Source organism: Thermobia domestica, chromosome 3, assembly GCF_964235325.1.
Source record: "Thermobia domestica chromosome 3, izTheDome1.hap1.1, whole genome shotgun sequence".
In the NCBI taxonomy this organism is placed as follows: Eukaryota; Metazoa; Arthropoda; class Insecta; order Zygentoma; family Lepismatidae; genus Thermobia; species Thermobia domestica.
This window is the reverse complement of record NC_137456.1, coordinates 133,513,186-133,532,587: the sequence shown is the minus strand read 5'-3', so window position 1 is coordinate 133,532,587 and position 19,402 is coordinate 133,513,186. Positions and strand designations below refer to the sequence as shown.

The 19,402-nt window shown below is 35.7% G+C and overlaps 1 protein-coding gene across 1 annotated transcript in view; it reads left to right on the top strand.

Annotated features, from left to right (window-relative positions):
- Positions 1-19,402, top strand: part of Tdrd3 (Tudor domain containing 3) — a 64,164-nt gene that overhangs the window by 34,271 nt on the left and 10,491 nt on the right. Inside the window, exons 8-11 of the mRNA XM_081751720.1 lie at positions 40-153; positions 8,225-8,381; positions 12,948-13,978; positions 18,925-19,035. Of these exons, the coding sequence (XP_081607846.1) occupies positions 40-153; positions 8,225-8,381; positions 12,948-13,978; positions 18,925-19,035 (1,413 nt within the window). The remainder of the gene's footprint in view (positions 1-39; positions 154-8,224; positions 8,382-12,947; positions 13,979-18,924; positions 19,036-19,402) is intronic.

The following is a 19,402-nucleotide window of genomic DNA, read 5'->3' as shown; positions in this document are numbered from 1 at the left end:
ATACCGTATAACGAAACTGATGGATATTTTCATTTTCAGATGCTTGATTATAATGTGCAGCAAATAGTTGACATGGGTTACTCAGTGGTACAAGCCGAATATGCCCTTCGTCAGAATAGAAACAATGTTGAGAAAGCGCTTCGTAGTTTACAGGTATGAGTTAAAAAAAAAAGTCGAGATTATTATTTAAGAAAACAATCTTGAATTTAATATGTCTACCACAAAAACTTTCGTAGGTTTTAATTATAATAATATTAGGCATACCTGTTTTATCTCGGCTTTTATATACATTTTGCTAATACTTCAGACAACCATTTCTGTATCTTCGTTGCTACAAGGAGCTTCGAAAAATTTCTAATGACATTGAGGAAAAATGTGTTGTGTCTGGTTAGGATAACTAGTAACAATTGTGTCATTTGTCGTTTCACGTATTTTTGAAATTTGTATATCGTGTTATTTTATTCGCAGTGACTACGTGACCTTCACACTTTCTGTAATTGGTTAAATGTAATAACATTTTACCGGCCACAAAGTGAATGATCACTAAGCTATTAGTGCTGGCCTGAAATATCAACAGAAATCCAGTTCTAAAATCCCGAACGGAGACACTGAGGGTACTGCATATATATTCAGTACTGACTAGCTTTTATGACTAGGAATTGATTACTGCCCAGTATATTTTTAAGGACAGTTTTCTCTATATAGAAACTAGTTTTCGTCCTTACGTTTACAGGTACAACGAATTATTTGGAGATTTTCTTTACATTTTGTGGGTTTTTTATAGGCTACGGAATTAACCTTCAGAACCATTTAGTCTTAAATAGTTTGCGAAAAATTGCATTCTGCTTCAGTTTAAGTCTGTGAGGAAATAATACAAGGGTGTCTCCAAAAGTTCCACGAATGAATCTGTAAAATGAAAGTTTCTTACCTTTGAAGTTAAATTCCTCCATCACCTTCAAAGTACTCCCTTTTTGCATTAATACAGCGGTCCCAGCGTTTCTGCCATGCTTGGAATCATTTCTGGAAGTCTTTTTAATAGTGTCAGGTACACGCTGCGATTCTTCTTGAATTTCTGTAATGGTGTCGAATCTTCGCTCCTTTATCCGAAGTTCAGCTTGGGGAAAAGAAAAAAGTCACAGGGGACCAGGTCAGGTGAGTATGAGGGATGGAGACCCACTGTCATGTTGTTCTTAGCCAAAAACTGCGCCACTTTAAAGGACCGGTGTGCAGGTGCATTGTCGTGGTGGAAATGAGGTTACCGTTATGCCATTTCTGTGGCCTTTTGCGACGCATATTTTCACGCAACATTCTTAGGACATCACAGTAGAAGTCTGCATTGACCATGCTTCCATGTAGGACAAATTCCCGGTGTACGATCCCCTCTTGGTCAAAGAAACAAATGAGCATCGTCTTCAATTTGCTTCTTTCCATGTGTGCTTTTTTTTTTTCCTTTCTTTTTCTTTTCTTTTCTTGGAGACCCAGGACTCTTTCATTGAGAAGACTGCAGTTTAGTTTCTGGGTAAGTATAAACGATGCTCTCATCGTCTGGAATGACGTTGACAAGGAGCGTGGAATCGTTTTTCACAGCTTCCTTCAGTTCCTCACAAATCTGTACTCGACAGTCTTTTTGATCTTGGGTCAACACTCTCGGCACGAACTTCGCTGCAATGTGATGCATGTTCAACTGTTCAGTGAGAATTCGGTGAAAAGTTCCATACCCAATTCCAACCTCCGCACAAATATCGTGTATTGTATGTCGTCGATCTTTGTTCGCAGCCGCCCTCACTTCTTCCACTTTTGAAGGGGTTGTTGCTGCACGATCTACCCGATCGATCATCAGCAGCAGTCAATGTTTTGCCTTTCTTGAAACGTCCAAACCACTCAAATGTTCGGCTACGGCTCATGCACGAATTACCAAACGCGTGTTTCAACATTTCATAAGTTTCACTTCCCGTTTTACCCAATGCCACACAGAATTTGATGCACACACTTTGTTCTTCAACTTCTGCCATACCGCCGAGATAAGAAAAATCGCAGACGGCTAATGCAACACACATACGAAAACACGTGCAACATTCAAACGCTTCCACTTCAAACCACGCTACTCGGCACACTGGCTCACAAGACACCACCGCAACACATCCTAGTGGGAAATTCGTAAACTGCAAGTGGTTTGCATGTTATAAGCACCGTCCTGGAATTTATTGATACGCCTACGTAAATGTAAATATATAATTCGCAGAACATATATGCTCAGTTAAAAACATTATATTCTACAAGCGACTTTATATTTTGTTCATGCAGATTGCTTTGAATGGGCATAATTATATATATATATATATATATATATATATATATATATAATATATTTCAAAATCCCTCTCCTAAGATCTTAAAAATTCGTATTCTGTTAGCGAATTTAGAATTTACTAAGTATGTTTGCATGAGTGAATATATTTCATGATCGAATCCAGAGTATAAGGGCCGAAGGAATCCAAGATAGTCAAGAGCTTGGGGCGCCGTAATCGGTTGAGGGTGGAGAGGGACACTATTTTGCTGAAAGTGAACATCATTAATGATGTCTAGCCTCTGAGATTTCCAGTTCACTCTATTTTGCATCGCCTTCACCACCTCGTCACTTATTCTGAGTCTTCTATTACATGGCAATTCTGCTACAGTTGTTTGGAACTGTCTTAAAACAGTTATAACGAAATACTTTAGTTTGTATAATATTTACCTGTACCGTGGGCAAAAAGTGCTCATAAATATGTAATATACTTAGTAGAATGTTCATTTTAAAATTAACAGAAAAGAAGAATGTTTTTAATATATGTAAGAGATTATTATGGGATAGTTGTGGCTATGTACATGTTATGTGTTGACCTAGTCAAGTGAATTTATGTATTTTACGGTCTTAAAAAGAATATTTAAGACATATCAAGCAATAAAGGTGAGACTAATGATCTTTGAATATCTGAGTTGATTCTTGCATAAAGAAAAGTTATTATCGCTTCGTAACTTATATTTTACCAGACGGACCAGGTTGACGACGCTTTTCTATAGAGTCGTTATAAAAATTTGGTTTACCAAACCCGGGACTTTTGAAAATTCAGTTCCCGAAGAAGGAAAGTAGGGCTGAATTTACTTGGATATTACCATTTATGAATACGAACTTAACCGTATTACGAAGCGGTAAGATCATCATAAGAAAAATGGATAGTGAAATTGTGCAACAGGAATCAAATACCAGTAATCAAGGTGAAAGTAGTGCAACACCAAGTTTGTCATCTGAGGATCGACTTTTGTTAGCTGTGCAGCGACAACTTATGCAAATGACGACCGAGATAAAACAAACCATAGAACAGAAGCTCAATGAATCTAACACAAACATGGAACAGAAGTTCTATGAAGCTAACCAGACCATGGAACAGAAGATAGAACAGAAGTTCTATGAAGCTAACCAGACCATAGAACAGAAGATAGAATTGAAATTCAACGAAGCTAACAAGACCATGGAACAGAAGTTCTATGAAGCTAACCAGACCATGGAACAGAAGATAGAACTGAAGTTCTATGAAGCTAACCAGACCATGGAAAAGAAGATAGAACTGAAATTTAATGAAGCTAGCAAGCAGTATGAAGAATTAAGTAAACGAATAGAACGGATAGAACTAAAATCAGACGATACGAAACAAACAATCGTCCAGGTGATGAACGACATATCCTCGCAGTTTGAAGAGAAGTTAAAAAGGTTAGCCGATGAGTGTCAAGAAAAGCACGATCATCAAAATCATGAAATCTGTGCTATAAAAAAGGATTTAACGTTAATAGAATCTTCCGTTAAACATCAAAAGATCCAGTTGGCTACTATGCAGGAAGAAATTAAAACGTTACAGGCTAGAGACACCATTTATCGCAATAATCTGGGCAGTGATCGCTTCGAGTTTCCCCAATCACCGGATATAAATACGCCTTCGCCGGAATCTGAGGAGGATATTATATTAGAGGAAAATTGTCCGAAGATCACTGATGAACGAAATATAAATGGTATCATGACACAGCACGTTACGGACCGGAACAATCACACCACAAGAACAAGGAGTGAGAAAAGAAAGGTAAAGCTAAGTGTCAAGATGAGCGAAATCAAAGCCATGAGTAAATTTAGTGGTAAGTGCAATGAAAATGCTAGTTCTTTCTTAGAGAAATTCCAAGACGAATGTAATATAATGTCTATCGACCGATCACAATACATGAAATTAATACCCCATGTATTACTCCCACCTTGTTCCTTATGGTTTAAGGCAATACGTGATCACATTAGTACATATGAGGAATTTAAAGCGGCATTGATCGCGAATTACGAAAATGACTTTTTGCTGGCAAACAGAGATGCCACTCTTAGAAATCAACATTTCAATCCTCGATTGCACAAATCTATTGTAGAGTTTGTTGTAAATGTCTATAATGAATTAAAGGTTGTTAATCCCTTGCAATCGGAATCAAGAATAATTGCATCGATTCGCAATTTGCTTCCATTTAAATTACAGCAGATCTTATTTTCCACCCAGTGTATGAGTTTCAGTCATTTATTAATGCTTGTGCAATGCTACGAAACTCAATATCATGCTATGAATCTAACACAACCAGGAATGGGTAAAAATAAGAATACTTCAGATCATTTGGTCCCTGTTCGGAATTTGGATATCCGAAGTGTGAATAATACTGAACCGAACCTAAGACGAGTATACTCTAGCAATCAAAATGAACAAAATAGACAAGGCTATGTAGGGAATCCGCCTAACCTAATCAACCGAAGTAGACACAAAAATAATAGAAATACATGTCGGAATCCTAGAGATGCTACCAATCCTATGTATAGACATAATCATTGTTCACGAGATGGTACTTCGTATCCAAATGCAAATCACGATGCAAGACATGTACAACCTAATGTAGAACCTAATCACGATTGTGCGGTACAGTGCACTTTATTAGATTCATATGCCAGTGCGAATGTAACATGATTACCGTTAACGAAATTAGGTTAAACCCATGTTGGTTATAGATTCTTGTGAATTTTCGTTTTAAAGTTTGTGTTAATATTAATAATGAAAACGATGGTTATAAATATTTGAAATGCATCTAGTTAAAGAGTTAGTAGCACCCAACATTCTTGATCAAATAAATAAGAATGAAAAATAACAATAATAATGAAAAATGTGTTTATTTAATAACAAAAAGGTGTCTTTTGTTTCTGTAAAATAAATTTATTTACTTCCATTTGATTATTCAAACGTAGGTTATGTTTAATTTTTATTCTTTCTTATTAATGTGAAGAATCATAATTCAATTTATAATTAGTTAAAGGCAAAAATTATTTTATATCAGATTGATTTGTGTTTAATTATCAAAGATTATGTTAAGAATAAGATCCATTCTATAAAATCAATTATTCAATAACTACCTTGAATGAAATTCTTCTTTATTTATGACATCTTAGTGCTACTATGTATACATTACAATTGCAACATCTAACTTATTTGTTATACAATGCGCCCGAAAAGAATAAATATTATTTGTCACATCATCGTTTGTAATAATGATCGAAACTAGTAATCTTGATAATTTGTGTTTCACCCTCGTTAATTATATTTCTAAGCGACGATGTTTTTAATGATAAAGAATAAATAATAATGTAATAAAAGAGAAATATTAATGAAATCAAAGATTTATTGTAAATGTATTTATGTGAATGATAATAACTAATATTTTATATATATATGAGGGTTAACCAAAAAGTAATGAAGATATATACGAGGTGTGATCAAAATATAAAGAACATATGTAATGTACGAACATTAATCTAATCAGACCAGTGGTTCTTGAATATAAAAGCCAAGCCTACTCATGACTTTTATATTCAGTCCCTTTGTCGGGCGACATTTTCTATAACGAAATACTTTAGTTTGTATAATATTTACCTGTACCGTGGGCAAAAAGTGCTCATAAATATGTAATATACTTAGTAGAATGTTCATTTTAAAATTAACAGAAAAGAAGAATGTTTTTAATATATGTAAGAGATTATTATGGGATAGTTGTGGCTATGTACATGTTATGTGTTGACCTAGTCAAGTGAATTTATGTATTTTACGGTCTTAAAAAGAATATTTAAGACATATCAAGCAATAAAGGTGAGACTAATGATCTTTGAATATCTGAGTTGATTCTTGCATAAAGAAAAGTTATTATCGCTTCGTAACTTATATTTTACCAGACGGACCAGGTTGACGACGCTTTTCTATAGAGTCGTTATACAGTTTTGTCTTACATGACGTAACATGTATACGCCTTTTGAAGCGACGCCATCTTAAAATCAGATGGTCACTTACATATACGTGATTTCATTACTTAACAGTGTAGACACAGCAAAATTTTAAAATTTAATCTCTATAACAAATTGTGTTTCATTAAAATCTAGCTCTCACTTCGAATGTTAGTTTCAGATTCATGCAGAACTTTTTTTTAAAGATACCCTTTGTATATATATTGCTAGATGTAGTGTAAACTTTATTTGACGTTAAAAGTAATTCAACTCTAATACGATATTATATGAGCAATAATATCGTATGAAAACGCTTTTAAAGTGTAGTCATTATCGTAGTAGATGTTTAAAGTAAATCTGCATGAAGGTGGGGGAAAGGTAAATCATAAATACAAGTTTGTTTCTCTATACATTCATTTTTACTTGAAGTAACAAAATTGAATCGTAAAATTACCAAACTATTTGCTTCTTATTTCTAAAAATTTTACTGCTTGCTTAGTATAACAATTTATAAGTGCTGTATAGCATTTTCAACAGCGAAAGAAAATATTATTTATTTTATTATTTTACGTGGACATGCATAATAAAAATAAACAGTCGTTGTATGCCTCAAATAAGTATGATAAGGAATTCCATTGTATGTTAAGTAAAAGGAAATTGGAAAAAGATTAAAATGACCCCGAAGGCGCTTCTAGTGTTAAAAGCAAGTTAACATTGACTGGAAAAGTATGGAAACACTTGACAATTTGTTCCATAAGCTTATTTCGATTTTTGTTAAATAATTCACATTGAAATGTCAAGTGATAATGGTTCCAGTTGTATTACTATACCAGCATATACCTGAATCTTTACGATTAATCTGCCATAATTTTCTAGGAGTTAAGGTAGTCTGTAATAGTAATCTGAGTATTAGTATAGACTTCGATCTTGACCAGGATTCTATAATGGTTGAAATTGAGCGTGTGTGACATTCCGTAATGTCCCAGTAATTCTGACCTGGACCAGATTTGCTCTTCTTTTTCCATGATGACATTTGTTGAATATGATAATCCTTGATTAAATATTTAAAATTATGATATTGTAGTTTTGTGTTAGTTTGTATTCCTGACGTAACTGCTTTCCGAGATAAGTCATCCCAATACTCATTAAATTTTATGCCAATATATTCTTTAGTATAAAAATAAAGTTATTCGATAATTTTAATTTTTAAAGTATCGTAGCAGGCTTTAATTAACATAATATTCCATGACATTGTGGTTGTCCATTTGGGATGGTTGAGTGCAGATATTGCACTTAAGGCATTAGTACAAATGTATGCTTTCTTTATCCTTAATTGTTTTATTAAAAGTACAGCATGTTTTATCCCGAAAGCTTCGGCTTCGAAGATGGAAATACTCTTTGGTAATTTATACTGGCGTTCTATTGAGAGTTGAACTCGCGAAACAACCATCCACTTCATAGCATTTCAGTGAATAACCAATGACAATGAAGAATTGAAAAATTTAGAAAGTGAGTCAGGTAGTATCTACAAAATGCTCTTAAATAAACAACCGTTTCAGAACCTTTTCTTGAAGACCAGAAATTTAGGTGAGCTGTTTGATGCCATAATTATTGGACATCCAAATTTATACATAATACTTTTGCAGATACTACTTGCTCTCTTTACTAAAATTTAGAATGTGGGATGGAAGTTAGCGAAGATCCTTAAAAATTTCACAACTTTCGTATAGTTTTACGATGTTATAGTATTTTTCTTTCCTTGGCGTATTTCCTTTTTCCTTTCTTGCTCGTATAAGAAATTGATTTTTTTTTTAAGTGAATATTTGAATCGTTAAATTTGCTTTGCCAGATCCTTTCTTATTGATGAGGTATTTTTCATTTTTTTTTTTTTTTAAATAGAGAAAAGAAGAAGGTCCTCGAAATAAGCAAGAGATAAAGCCAAAGGGAGGTGATAAGAAGAAAGGAGATAAGGATGAGGAAGGAGGGGCTCCTTCAAAGCCATCTGGTCGTCTCTCTCTCTTCGATTTCCTAGAGGATAAGCTTCCTGTTCAGAACGGTGATTACTTTTAATCATATTATTACCTTAACAACTTAAACTGATATTTTTATCATTACAAAAAGAAAGAAATCTGGAAGAAAGAAGGAAAAGAATGATGTAGTGGCTTGGGGAGAGATAAAATGAGATATATGTTTAGGATCGCTTTATTTTCCGTTATTAGTACGAGGGATGATCGGAAAAAAGATTACAAAGCATATAATTTTCTTGTTGTTCACCGTATCTTAACGAAAATTTATTTGCAGATTAATAACAAGTTTGTCTTGGTGCAAATTTGAGGACTTCGGAGTTTGACCATGTATATCCGAGAAGCAAACAAGAGTAGAAGTGAGGTCGGTGTGTCGGTTCCTGTGGGTTTTACACCTGCTGACATTGATAGGCAGATTGTGGGAAATGTATGGAGAGGGCTCAATTTCAAGGCTACATATAGGGAAATGATGTCGTGCCTTCAAAGAAGGACGGATTTGTATTATTAATGACAACCCTGACGTGAACTGTGCTCGTGTGGGTCAGTGTATTTGCTTGGACAGAAGAACACATGCTCAATATCAGTTGAACTCTACCATATATTGTTGTGCAGAACATTATGATTAATGTCTATAAGTATAGCAAAGTGTGTTCGAAATAGGTGCCATAGACACTATTCGAGAATCATGGAATCGTCTATTTTGGCTCTTCGTATTTTTCGGGAGCGAACACGGTGTAACGAACAAATTTCCAACGATCCGAAAAAGAAATCTTTGTCTCTCTCTCTCTCTCTCTCACTTCAAAACAAATACATAAATATATTGCAGCTAATCACAATAACCGGTTTCGAAATCATGATTACATTTCACCCACCGGGAGCTGGAATCGCGATAAGTTGGATATAATCACCATATGATTATTACGTATGTTACTACTGCGTATGTTAGATCACACAAATTACATAAACTATAAAATCTTTGGTATTGACAAGTGATACCCAATGACGTAATAATGTGAATATTGTATTAAAATTCTAAACCAGTAAAAGACATGCAAAATTACACAAACTATTTACAAAGTAGTCATAACATTACAATCTATCAAGGTGCACCAAATTATAGCAAAGAGCTCTCATAAATATTTTGCTAGGAACTCATTAAATTACTATTGCTTTTATAAGGTGGCCTCTTTTGTTTCTTAAAAATGTTGCCATACTCACAGTAATACTGTTGTACAGCCTTTATGCATAATTTCACTATTCGCTAATACTTATGAAACAAAGGTTGTTATATGCCGCTGGACAGGGTGTGGGGAAAATACAACACACTGCTACGATGTCGTCTTGATGGTGGGGACTGCAGCCTCCTGGGATATGCCAAGCACCATTCAGTTAATGTTCTCGAACATAGATATATCAAACGTTGTGAAGTTTTCCAGGGTACTAATGATAGCATACGTGTTACTTTATCTGACGCATAATTCAGCACTTAAACAAATTGATATTACACAGCTAACTTCAGCACTTCGTCACTATAGTGAGTAAGCTTCCATATGTAATATTCCTATTAAACGTTCGTCACCAAATGTTCAAGTGTATATTCATGTACACTAACAGTAAATTCACATGTCCGCTGCAAACTATTAATTTTACTAGTTAATCCACATGAGCTTCGTGTTTCACGTGCTGAGGTGGAAAGTGGAGCGACGCGGACTACTGCTGGCCGGTTCGGCCATCATAACCCCGCGCTTAGTATTCATTCGTGATTGGCTGAAAATGCCCACTTAGTAATAGGACTATTCCAAATTTGCTGACGTGCAAGGTTCCTTCCTGAAATGCACTACGAAGGTCAGGGAACAATACCTCTTCCCACGAACCTTGCAGAATGAACTATTGTTCAAGTGGTGCATTTTTAGAAATTATCAACTCCAGTTGGTGCCAGAATGTCATATGTATGAACTCTGCGACGCAGTAGAATGGGTTTGCAATCGTCCAAGAAATATAATGTTGGAAAGACATAATGAATAAAAATTTTAAGTCCTGCCCCTTTTTCCTTTTTGATTTTTAATTTTAATTTAGATTTTGTAAGCCGTCAAAATAGTGGTGACAACTATAAGACAACCAGAATGGAGACTCACTGAATATTCTGCATTGTTACGCAGCGGAGAGGAACAATTTTTTTTCACCGAATGATGACAGCTGATGAAACAATATTGCATCTGTTCACTCCATCAAGAAAGTAGGAACCCTGAAATCGTCTGTAATACCTGAAATTATTGAGGAAGTCCTTGATTTCGTTTTAGCCGACAGACCAGTGAAAGTGCGGGCGTTAGTAGAAGCCACAAACATTTCAACTGAGCTCTTCACATCATTTTGCACATGAAAAACTTTGCGCAAAATGGGTGACGCGTTGGGTCAGTGCAAAGCAGACAAAAAGCCGTCCGGTGAGCAAAAATTGGCCGAACTGCGATTTGATTTGCTTCCGCATCTTATCTATTCACCAGCTCTCTCTCTCTTTCTTTCTTTCTTTCTCTCTCTCTTTCTCTCTCGGATTACCATCTATTCCCAAAACTTAAAACTTAGCTGACAGGACGAAAATTTGAGTCAAGTGAAGAAGTTGTGCAGGAAGTAAATGAACATTTTGAAACCTTCGAAGAAACTAATTTCCACGAAGGAATACCGAAGTTGCAGAAACGTTAAGGCAAGTGCGTTGAAGTTTGAAAGGATTATGTCGAAAAATAAATACGTTAAAAAACTCAACATTTTTTTTTTTTTTTTAATATCAATCAGTTATTTATCAAACCACCTTCGTAGACGGTCCTTTAAGGAGCTAAACTAATAGAAAGCGGAACTTTAGGTGTTCAAATCAAGTTCTCTTGCTTTTGAGGATAAGCTAGTTGTCCCGCAAGTACTTGCAGAGATTTATTTCTTTTTAAAGGCAATGTTGTGTAATTTTCTTAACCTTTCTAATGTTTATGGATAATAAAGACGATTACGTTACTGTTGTGGCAGCTGTGCTAGTGATAAAATTATTTGAATTTATTATTACTGTAATTGTTCGAATAACTTCGAAGGATCGATTATTCCAATATTTAAGTAATGGTTTATTTGAATTTTAAACATGGTTAATGCGAAGCTTCTTTTCCTAGTTTGTTACAAAGAATTGCTTCGTTCCTCCAACCGTGCATACCATTCATTCGTTCATCTTGAAACTTTGGGAGTTTTGAGTACTTTTGAGTAAATATTATGATGCTATACAGTAATTGTATCATCATTAATTCATCATCATCTTGTGAATTATAAACCAACACATTTGAAATCACAAATGTTGCTAGATCATTAATGTAAATATATTGTGAATACTACATGTTTAATGTAAAAACAAGAATAGTAAGTCTCCATAAATAAAGGAGAAAGTGATCTTGTTTGTAATTGCATCACGGAAAAACAGGTGAACTGTTTGAAATGATATTTTGAATGTAGAGGTACCTGTCCCTAATTGGGTTTTTATGTCAGTGCATGTCCTAAGAGGGGAGAGGAGACGATGTGAAATTTGTCAAAAGTAGTATCTCTCACTAGCTCCTCAAATTAGGAAGATGAAGTTAGAGTATATAAATTCCTCATTAGAAATAGGCAGATCGAGTTCCAATGTTTTCGAAAACTTCTCTTCTCAGGGAGAGGGGAAATTTCTATATATTTTTTCGATACATTGAAATAGCCAGTGTTTGTCTCACTATCACGGGAAAAGGCTGAAACCTTTGAAATTAGTTTCTGAATAAGTTTAGTATTATCCTCGAGTTGGTTTTTATTCTTTCATTAAAATGTGTTTCTTAAGGGGGAGGGAAGGGGTTTAAAACGTATACCAAAAGTAGTGTTTTTTTTTTTTTTTTTAAAGTTTAATATCCTACAGTTATCTACCAAGGCTAAAGGAGACGGTGATGGATGGTATGATGAAATGAAAAAAGTGGGACAAAACTGGGAAAACTCGAGAAAACTCTCACACAATGTTTATCCATCACAAAAGCAACTTGGCCGGATCTAGGATTGAACCAGAGACTCCACCCAGCAGAGGTGAGCGCTGTAATAAGAACACCTGAGGCCCACGTCAGAATTAGTGTATCTTATGAGTCCATCATGATAGAGAGATGAAACTTGATATATAAACTCCTCTTCATAAACAAGCGGACATCCAGCGCAAGAAAATGCCCCAGCGTCTCGGAAATTTCGCTTCTAAGGTTGGGTAGGGTAAATTTTTTGCAAACAATAATTACTTTTTCGGTTGAAATGCATTTTTGAACATCATTGGGACTTGGGTCGAGCTTAGTTTTTAAATTTCTTTTCGATTCAGATACATATCAGTAGGGAGAAGGGGTTCAGAATACCTTTCAAATATATTCCATAAATCTATTATCGTGCGAAAAACAGACATTTCAACTAGTACATACTAAAGAAAGATCAGTTTGGACTTTAACAAATATTCTGTTTCTCTTTTAATAATGAATGGATTTAAAATGTACATAAATTTCGCACATGCAGTTTTTCTTTGTGTATTGCAGTAATACTGTGGTGAGTATTCTAATAAGCCTTTTTTATTATTTCAGAAAAGGAGACTGAAAGGAAGCCAGAAGAGAGGCGATACAGAAACACTGACCGAGGGAGTAGCGACGTTCGGGGCTCTAGATCTGACTCCTATCAGAATCCACGTAGCGGTGGCAATTACTCGAATAATTCTCGGCAGGATTCTATGGTGTGGAATGACACTTCGTCACAACGTTCGAATACGTATCATAAGGATGGAGATAGAAATCGTCAGAATGGAGGCAGTGCGTCACAGAAACCTCCAAGATTTCAGAATCAACAAGCCCAAAGAATGCATGCTGCGACCAATAGTGTTGGTTATCACAACCAGAATGAGAGCTTCCAAACATGGACTAATGATACGTACCATAACAGTCCTCAGGCTTGGGTGGGTGATAATTATCACTCCAACAGGAACTATGGCAACTACAATTCGCGGACTGAAGGGTACAACGGGGAAGATTATGGGGCCTCCGTGAGTGGTGATCATTATCATGGACGGTCAAATGATGGTTCACGGCAACCGCGAAATCAAACCAGAGACACTGACCGAAGTAATCGTAACCAGAAAGATGGACGGACTCATCAAAGTGATTATTACAATAGAGATCAAGGGGATCGGGGAGGGGGTGGTCACGAAAAGTGGAAACAAATGGATGGGGATGATGGGAGGAACCATACAGGGAGGGGCCGACCTCAACATAGTGGTAACTCAAGTTATGATGCTTCTAGTAGCTTCCGCGGCAGTAACAAGTTCGATAGTGGCCGAGTTGGAAGTCAAGAATATGGTGCAAAATATATCCAGTCAAATAAGCCCAGTGGTCACGGTAGTGGAAGAGATGGGAATGTCCCAGCCCACCAAATGTACTCACGGGAGTCCAAAGACGCCAGTGTTCCAAATTCCTATACTCCCGATGCTACTAAATTCAACTACTCTGGTTTTCAGCAATTTGCGGATGGAGTAGCTCCTTCAAACCAGTATATACCAGACAGCAAACAGTGGAGATGGAAAGAGGGTGACAAATGCATGGCCAAATACTGGGAAGACAATATGGTAATGTTCATCTTAAAGACTCTCTTTTGTTAATATAAACAGACTTGTAATTAATTAATTTTTCCATACTCTTAATTTTGTCTGTTAAATAATACATTTAACTTCTAAGAATCAAGACAATCCTCCTTGTATAGTAGTGCAAATGGTCATTTTTTAATTTTAATATAATTTTGAAGTTAATTTAAATCTTAACTGTTACTTTTATCTGACATAATTTAATTTAATTTATAATTTATTTTTAATTTAATTAATTATTTTTTAATGTTAATCCATTAAATTTTTCAGCAACTTTTTGCAACTTTGATTCATAAGTCATTGTTAAACTAATAATACAAATAACATGCTTTGTTCTGTTACTAAGTGAACTGATAGGATGCATATTTAATAGTGAAATACCAGCCTTGAATTCCCCAACTCAATCAACAGTTTTAATTGTATTAAATAAATAAAACTATTGGTCTTTTATTTTTTTTTAAAAAAAAGTTTATTTCCTTAACTAGAAATCAGCTTACAGAACTTCATCTTAAACAAAACAATTAATGTAACATACATTTAGATGTCTAAATTTATACCGAAATTTTATCTACTTTGATAGAAGGTCACAGGGAAGAACACTACGATACTTCGCTGGTTTTAGACACCACCATTGACTCCCTCGTTCTATTACTAAGATTACAAGGAATGAAGACACAAGTTTTAAGTGGACCAGTTTTTGTTTTACAGCTTAAATTTCAAGTGCCAAAATCTTTTTATAATATAGGTTAAACTGTTGGTATTGAAGTTGATGTTAATGCAGACTTGAGTTCTAAATGAGCAGTGTAATTTCATCGAATAACTGACATTGAAGATTGCTTCGGTCATTGTAGACCAAGTATGCATTTAGACTATAGGCACAGAATTAAATAAATTGCCTCTTTACCCATGAAAACAAAACAGGCGGCCACCCATTGTATCAAATGATTGCTGGAGTAATGTTTGTGTTGTTATTGAAGTGCGGTACACATAATATTGTATTTTGTTCCTCCTCGAAGGACTGAAAATGGATCATTATGAGATGATAAGAAGTCGTCGAGGAGTTTACTATTAAATTAATAAAACAGGTGCTTAAGTAAAGTTCAAGGCTAGTATTTCATTAATACTTCTTGTTAATAAATGGATTGAGGTTTTTTGTTATGAAATATAACAAAATTATTGAAGCCAATATTTGTACCTTAGTGGTTCTTAGCTGATTGGGGTAATTAAGAAATGAAGAAAGGTAATGTGCAATGTGCAAGAAGATACAGGATTTTTCAATTTAATGAAAACATCTGAAGAAAATGCAACTTACGAGATTAATATGGCGTTAGATCACCTTTGTCCACGCGGAATGGATTAGGATTATATTTCTAGATTTCTGCATCTATGGCTGTGTTAGCCCGTCACGTATGAGGGATAATGTCCCTTGGCTATCACATTGCCTGAAAAATTGGGGAGGAAGAAGGGAATGGGGACTAGTTGCCTGGGACCATTAGGTTAGTACCATCCCGGCTTTGGTTGGTATGAATAAGGAAAATCTCACTTTGGATGGCTAGCTGGAAAGGATCGGACACCTTGCTGACCGATTGGAATGAAGTCATAGAGATCGTGAATTATACAAGTGAAATTTTACACCATTCCGGATGCAGTACATCACTCAGTTCCGTAAGAAAGGATGGAGGCGGAAATTTGAGCCAGATTCCTGCCTCCAAAGTGAACCACAGATGTGTTCAGGAGTGGAGATTTGGCGCACCAGGGAAGAAATTCAACTTGATTCCAATAGTCCTCAAACCATGCCACAATAACTCTAATTGTGAAATGATGTGGCGCGTTATCATCCTGGAATATGACGTCATTGCTGGGAAACAAAACAACACCTCGACTATAAGATGTGCATGGTCTCCTAAAATGGCGACATAATCGCGGATAATGGCGCGACAGGTAATTTTCAGTACAAGACCCACTCGGCCCACAGCATCACAGAGCCTCAGCCATGGTTGGGTGAAGACCTTGCGAGTTATATGCTTATTTGAGTATCCACTACATAAACTGCTTAAAATAAGGTGAGATGACTTATCCGACCATATCGTACATTTCCAGACATCAGCGATCCATGTTGCGTATTTGCGGCACCATTGGCGTCTGAACCCTTACGATCCCTTATTAGTAGTTTCGCCCGTGCAATCCAACCTGTATGTCCACGTCTTGTAACTCACGGCGGAGTGTGATTGTCAATACAGGGAGATGCTGCTTGCTTCGCCGATGTGGTTTCTCCGTGAATTTTGTAGGCCACCTTGGACACTGTTTCTCCCAATACATCCAACACACTTGCCACTTTCGTCATACTCGCACCATATAACCGAGCGCCAACAGTTTGCCCTTATTGGAAATCAAATAAGATGCCTATTTTACACTATAATCACTGCCCTTACCCTAACACACTACTACCGTCAGCTCGGTGCTACAGTCCCCACCTGACAATTACCAACCCAGACATCTGGCGTGTTTCTAACTCTACATTAAATTGAAAAGTACCTGTAGGTACATAATTAAATTCCTGAGCATTAAACTCAAATGCAACTTAAAATAAAATTTCATATCACATACTTTAGAATTTTAGGCTTTCTATTAACCTGATCCTCGAGTTTAAAAGTTCCTAAATATACGAAGCTTACGATTTATGTTTCTCCTATCTCTCCAGCCGCAAGTAACCACGTTAACTTCATTCAACCTTACACTCATGGCATCAACTGTGCCTTATGCTTACATCAATCGGACATCACGTTTACTTAACCTTATACTCACAATGTTATTTTGACATCACCAGTTTGATATCACGCTTTGCCAGTGCTACAGTCACATCATTTTGACATGGCGCTCAGTCTGCTTCACTCACATCACGATTTAGATTTCGCACACACTTAACTTCACGCGTACTTCGTGAAATTGAGTCCACGTAAGCATGAATTCTGAGCTTGTCAACTTCGACCTCATGAGTTCGACCACCCATGTCCTCGACTGTTAATGTGACAGTAATTAACGATAAATAGGCGACAGTGCAAGACACTTTAGCATGCAAGGTAAATGGTCTGTTGATTTTTTTCTCCGCAGGACTGCCACTTCTAGTAGAATATATGCAATTTCCTTTAGGCATAGTTAAAGAAATAGATATATTCTCCTAATAGGAAAACGTAATTTTATTTTTCGTTCATAAATTAAAAATTCAGTTTTTTTTTTTTTTTTTTATTTAAGAGAGAGACTAAATGGTAAATTGTATTACCAACCTGTGACTGATGTACAAAAAAGATACATTGAGTAATTATTTGTTCTATCCATACGGTGGTTGATTGCTAGAGTGCCTACCTCTGGTGTGGGGTCCCTGATTCAATCCCCGCCCAAGTAAGTTTGTGGTAGACTACATCGTGTCCACGGGTTTTCTTGGGATATTCCCGTTTCCTTCCACATTTTCATTCCACCAATTTTTCCACCTCATTCAATTGCCTTAATCATTTATCGCCCCCAACCTAAAGGACATAATTGTGTGATGTTAAACTAAAAGATTTCATTTTTCCACTTTTCTCCACACCTACATTTTGAAAGCACCTAGTCCTTTTTTCATTGCTTTAGCGTAATGTTCATGTTCCTGCCCCATAGAGTGCAAAAATCCACGAAATCTTTTTTGTGTTATCTCTTTCTATTCAAGGACCCACAAAATAATACTTTTCGTCCTCATATTTTTTTCTTCATTCCAGTCCTTGCTTTTATTCCATGTTGGCATTGAGCTACTTTGTGGCTAAGCTGTTAGCGTGCGCGCCTTTGGCGTGGGAGACTCGGCTTCGATTCCCGGTGGGAGCTCATGTGGTTCAAATTCCACGTTATTCAGTAGATCCCGTCTCGTATAGACTCGCTGCTGAAAAGGGACGTGAAACTCAAAATCAACTCAACTCCATTTCATATCCCTACTAATAATGCTACCCAGATATCAAAAACTATTTTAATAGTTCACAAACACTTTCCCTCTACATTAAAATGTATCGACAGGAGTGTCACGGCCTACCGTGATTATTGTACGTATTCTGCAGGGAGAAACATATATGAAGTATTAATTGGGTTTCAGTTGGTAAACTTGGGTGCATATTAAGTGAAATATATATACTGCTCGACATATATTGTAAAATTACCTGCATGTTTAAAGTGAGATCTCTGATTAGCATTCACACGTTATTATTTTTTTATATTATGGGATGTTGAGTTACCTTGCATTGTGAAATCTCTTAATTCCACCGTAGTGATAATTTCAGTGTTTGTATATGTAAATGGTATAATGTGTAGTAGAGATATAGGAAATTACATAGTTGTATTTCACGCAAAAGATTAGTCCCGTTTGCACTTCTCTGAGGTTAGCTGATGTTACAACCGTATGTGCCTACTGGACTGGTGCGGCTGCATGGCAACTCTGGATTAGTGCAGCAAGTCCTTGAAATATAGTTTAATGTTATCTAGTCATCTAATGAGTTTTAATTTCAACAGACGATTTTAAATTTTGCTTTAATTGTATCTTAGACAATTTATTTTGGTTACTACTATGGGTGATTATACCACTAAAAGGTGATTTCAGCCAGATTATTTGGAACCAAGAAATCCATAAACGAGCATAGAAAACAGTTTACCAGAATTAATTACAAACACAACACGAATTGAATAAAAATATGTTCTAAGCTCTTTCACTGATTCTTTGAAACAGGGAGAGTAAGAAGCGCAGGAAGAAATAAACAGCATCTGAGAAATCATTAGGTCTGGAACTGTATATCACCATCGTTATGCTCCTAGATTAGTTGTAACACAAAATAACTTATAATTCAATAGGGTATTTTTGAGAACTTTTTTTTGCATTATGTTAAATATATAAATTAATATCTTTATCTTTTTAGTATTATAGAGCAGAAGTAACAGGAGTTTCTAACAATACTTGCGTCGTTAGATTCGTGGAGTATGGCAACTATGAGGAAGTCCTGCAAGAGGATTGTATACCTTTTACGAAGGTAAATATAAACAGTTTGTTTGTTTTGACTGTGATGTATATAACAAAATTTTATTTTGTGAAATGTGAAGGGAGACATTGTATATCCGTAAAGTGTAATTAAAGTTATCAATACCAAACAAAAATATTGGTTGCTTGAAAATATGATAGAGTAACAAATAGTGTGAATACAATCTGTAAAAAGTAAGTTTCAGCCTATTTCTTTTGTTATCACTAAAATCTTGATGCTTAAAATAGAGATCTATACTGTTCACTGCTTATTAACATTTACGTGACAATGTGTTTCGGGAAAAAAAAATTATGTAAGTGATTGTTTTAACATAGTGACTAGTGTTTTATATTAACTCACACCCAGTTGCCCCGCGTAG